This window comes from Poecilia latipinna, unplaced genomic scaffold, assembly GCF_001443285.1.
Source record: "Poecilia latipinna isolate Pla-1442-1.1 unplaced genomic scaffold, P_latipinna-1.0 Scaffold17, whole genome shotgun sequence".
Lineage (NCBI taxonomy): Eukaryota > Metazoa > Chordata > Actinopteri > Cyprinodontiformes > Poeciliidae > Poecilia > Poecilia latipinna.
In genome coordinates this window covers 197,804-201,927 of record NW_015112633.1, presented here as the reverse complement: position 1 = coordinate 201,927, position 4,124 = coordinate 197,804, and the positions used below count along the sequence as shown (strand labels likewise).

The following is a 4,124-nucleotide window of genomic DNA, read 5'->3' as shown; positions in this document are numbered from 1 at the left end:
GGGCAGAGCCAGAGAAACCTTCTCTGCGTTAGTGCATCACTTCCTCCAGCTGCCCGGCATACCCTGGTACAGAAGGAAACAGTCTCCGTAAATGAAATCAACACACACCCAAGTACTCACTGTGTGGGACGCCTAAACCCCTTTCCTCACCTAGAGTTTAGGATTCAGTTTACCTACGGCAGAGAGAGAGGGGATCAGCTCCCAGAATGTCTCTATTATCCCGCTACACCAATCAAACTGTCGTGTCAGTGCGTTGCCATTGTATAGTCCCGGGTCAGGTTGCCAACAGCCATGGCTGCCAGTATTGATGACTAAGTCAGTTTGGGGCTCTGAGGACAATGGTGCTCTGGAGCCTCCACAAAGCACGAGGCTAATGCTGCCCTTTCAGGCGGCCTGCTCAGCTGCTGAGTGTGCAAGGCTGCTGGGCAAATGGAGCGGCGCAGGTCCAGGGGCCCCAGCCCTATAAAAACACAGGCGAGGGTCTCCTCGCCGACATTGATTATACTGGATCTGTCCCACCTCAGTACTGTCTGTAAGTATGCCCACATGTTGCCTCAAACTTAGCTACAAGAAAGCAGATACAGTTGTGGGGAGACGGGTGTGAGTGACTGGGGTGGAGCCCCCAACAGGAAGCTAGATGCTAACATATATTATGCATCACATAGGCTGCTGATGGATGTACTTTATGGATTGTTTTGAGAGATAAGCCTGGGTAGATATGGACATACAATTAGTATTATTATCTATTGTTTATGTATCTGTGTAATATCTTAGAGAATATGTAATAAGAATGCTTTTGAGTGAGCTCATGTTTGGTTTGAAAACAAGTTTTTTAAGCTAGCAATACAATTTTTCCTACACCAGTGATTATTTATTGATAAAGCGATTGTCTGTTGGAAAAAATAATGGATATGCAAAAGGATTTTTAAAAATATATATTTGTATTACTATTTGCTTTTGCTTCTTATTTTGGCTTTGGATTGTTATATTTTTCAAACAAGAAGGGACACTTGAATTTTTGAAAGATGTGTGTTGTTTTATTTGATTTTTCTTTTAATTTAAGCTAGAGCTCTCTCCCCCCTGCTTTAAGCTCATTATGTTTATTATGTGGCTATATAGTATCTGCTTTAACACGCAAAGAAAACTTGTTTTTTTCTTGGATAAAACTCACAACTGATGGACACTTTTTGTTGTGAATGAAATGTATGAATTTTTTTTTCACCCCGTTCTGCAGAGAAGCACCCCTCAAAGGGAGAAGCAGCAGCCATGAACCCTCAACAGATGGAGCAGATGGGCCAGTTCAGGATCACAGTCTGGGAGGAGGAGAACTTCCAGGGCAAGCGCTGTGAGTTCATGCTGGAGTGCCAGAACATCATGGAGAGGGGCTTCAACAAGATCCGCTCCATTAAGGTTGAGAACGGACCGTAAGTTAGCCCTCCGATGGATTCCTTTTGCTCAGATACGCTTGTCTTTAACTCCTGGTGTTCACAATTCACCATTTTTGTTTTTTTTTGTGTGAATTATCTGCCAGCTCAGCTAACAGTAAAGGTTAGCTTTACCAATGCAGATTTGCACCACATTAATGCTAGACATTAGCCATGCCTATATTAACAATGCAGCTGTCAAGAAGTATGGCAGTTTCATAATTCTTCTTAAATATTTAAAAAATATATGAATTGGGATTTTCCAAGCTAAAGCAAAATACATTTCTATTGATTTCCTTGAAAAAGTCTGACGTGAAGAGATATGATATGAGGAGTCCAAACAAAGATCTAATAACAAAAAAAATGTACATATACATGAAAATTTCAACCTGTGTTTTTATTACACTGATATTTGGTATGCATCACGTGTGTATACGCATCCAAGTGTGACCCTGTTTTTGATAAGAGCTGGCTGTGAGCAGCTGCTGGCTGCGAGCCAGAACGGCTGCCTGGCTGACTGACTGACTGCTGATCAGATAAGGCGCCCTGGGTGCAGCAGCACTGCACAGCTTAATGTTTGCTTTGTGTGAAACGGTGACAAAAGAAGCTGCATTCTGTTTTTATGCGAGACCAAACTGTGGGTGTTGGGCTCTACCCATCACAGGCGGACAGTTTTAGAGTCATTTGTTTTCTGAACCAAGTTTGCTGGAGTGTTTTTGTAGCATTTTGTTTTTTCAGTTCCTCTGATCCTTACTTCTCTCTGCTGTCCAGGTGGGTGGGCTACGAGTACCCAGAGTTTCAGGGACAGCAGTTTATCCTGGAGAAGGGAGATTATCCTCGCTACGAGGCCTGGAGTGGAAACAGCAGTTACAGAACCGAGCACATGCTTTCCTTCAGACCCATCAAGTGTGCTGTGAGTCCTCCCTTACTCTCTTCTTTATTCCGTCTGCATTTATAAAAATACCCCTCCTCATTCCTTTGAATACTCTGCACATGTTGAAATAATTTCATTTTGGTTTTAGCCTTGTGCATCAAATCATAGCAAGCAGTCATGTAATCCAAACATAATGAAATCTGCAGACATGCTTAGTCTAATTTATTTAGTATTACCTGAAAGGAAAAGAGGATTCAACGTTGGATGATGTTTATTCTTTCAGTATCATCAAAGGAATATTAGTAGCTATTTTGACATCTCATTGCAAAAGTCTTAAATATGTTTGAATGTGTTCTCTGCAGAACCACAGTGACAGCAAGGTGACCCTGTATGAGTGTGAGGACTTCCAGGGCCGTAAGTTTGAGATGTGCGATGACTACCCCTCCCTACAGGCAATGGGTTGGTGCAGCAAGGAGGTGCCCTCCATGAAAGTCAACTCAGGAGCGTAAGTCTCTCTTCATCCCCTCTCCTAATTCTTTTTTTGTCTTTGTAATTTGCCTCTGTGTTTCCTTGTTACAGGCCTAATTTTTTCAGTCAGTGTAATTTTTCTCTTATATTTCTGTTATTATGTCATTTTCTATAGATTTACATTTCTCCTGGTGTAAATTAGAGGGAATTTAGGATGCTAACTCCTTCCAAAACACCACCATTTATGACTGTATTAACTTGAAAATATATACAATCTAAACGTTGTTCCCTGAATTGTTCTGAATCGTCAAGCTTTCACTTCACTTTGCTTGTTCTGTTCCTTCATGCAGCTGGGTGGCCTATCAGTTCCCTGGTTACCGTGGCTACCAGTACATCCTGGAGAGAGACAGACACCAAGGCGAGTACAGAAACTACAACGAGTTCAGCACCCAGGCTCACACCAACCAGGTGCAGTCCATTCGTAGGATCCAGCACTAGATCTTCACACTGCCTGCCTGAACCAACTTAAAAAAAAAGAAAAAAGAAAAAAAAAAAGAAACTTCCTTTCTAATTGCTTCCTCACCTCGAACACTGGACAGACCTCTGTCACAGAACAGTAGACTAACTCTTTCTATCTCTCTGTGGCTCTGGATGTATGGATATACACTTCTACTACCATGCTGAAGCATGTTCTTGAAATAGGAAATAAAGGTTTTTCTTCCAAACTAGAGGCTGTTTGTTGGTATTCTTTATTTTTTTCATCTCCAATATATATTTTTTCATCTTAATTTGGTCGATTCATTCCATGGTAACGTCAGAGCCCATTTAGCTTTGTGAGCAAGGCTGCTATTAAAGTTAGATATTGATTTGTATTTATCAAGGACATATCTAGCCTTTCATGGAGAGATTTGATTCTGTTAGGCTTTAGGATGTGTAGTATTGTTCTTGTCATACTGTATTCTTATTTCCAATAAACAAGAGCATGAGATTACTTTTTGTTTCTATTATTTGTTTTACAACTGTTACAATTTGCATACATTAAAAAAACTAAATAAATAAAGTTGATATGTAGATTGCAACTTTATAAACTGAGCCCATCCATTCTTTATACATGTATCTAGCACAGATATGTGGGAGAAAACTTTTTGCTTTGCATCAGTGAGACAGGTCCACAGCATCACAGATCCTCTCCCTTACTTATATATGTGTCATTTTAGACTGAAATTGACCAAAATACCCTGTTAAAACAAAGAAAGAAAGAAAAAAAAAAACGGAACCAAAATACGGACAGCGTTTCACCAGGAGGCCTAAAGTGAGGAGCCCCGCCCCCTTGCTCTTCAGAAGACGGCGGTCGTTCA

The 4,124-nt window shown here is 40.9% G+C and overlaps 1 protein-coding gene across 1 annotated transcript; it reads left to right on the top strand.

Annotated features, from left to right (window-relative positions):
- Positions 1–425: 425 nt before the first annotated feature.
- On the top strand, positions 426–3,757 carry cryba2b (crystallin, beta A2b). Its single transcript, XM_015034203.1, has 5 exons — positions 426–532; positions 1,235–1,424; positions 2,196–2,337; positions 2,661–2,803; positions 3,117–3,757. Exons 2-5 carry the CDS (start codon positions 1,267–1,269, stop codon positions 3,262–3,264), a joined length of 591 nt encoding a protein of 196 aa, XP_014889689.1. The 5' UTR covers positions 426–532; positions 1,235–1,266; the 3' UTR covers positions 3,265–3,757.
- The last annotated feature ends 367 nt before the right edge of the window (positions 3,758–4,124 follow it).

What these genes read in the sequence shown, in the direction of transcription:
- cryba2b (XM_015034203.1), top strand. Translation starts at nt 1,267, where the DNA reads ATGAACCCTCAACAGATGGAGCAGATGGGCCAGTTCAGGATCACAGTC. An exon ending in ATTAAGGTTGAGAACGGACC is followed by an intron (nt 1,425 to 2,195) that starts GTAAGTTAGCCC and finishes TCTGCTGTCCAG; the next exon opens with GTGGGTGGGCTACGAGTACC. An exon ending in ATGAAAGTCAACTCAGGAGC is followed by an intron (nt 2,804 to 3,116) that starts GTAAGTCTCTCT and finishes TCCTTCATGCAG; the next exon opens with CTGGGTGGCCTATCAGTTCC.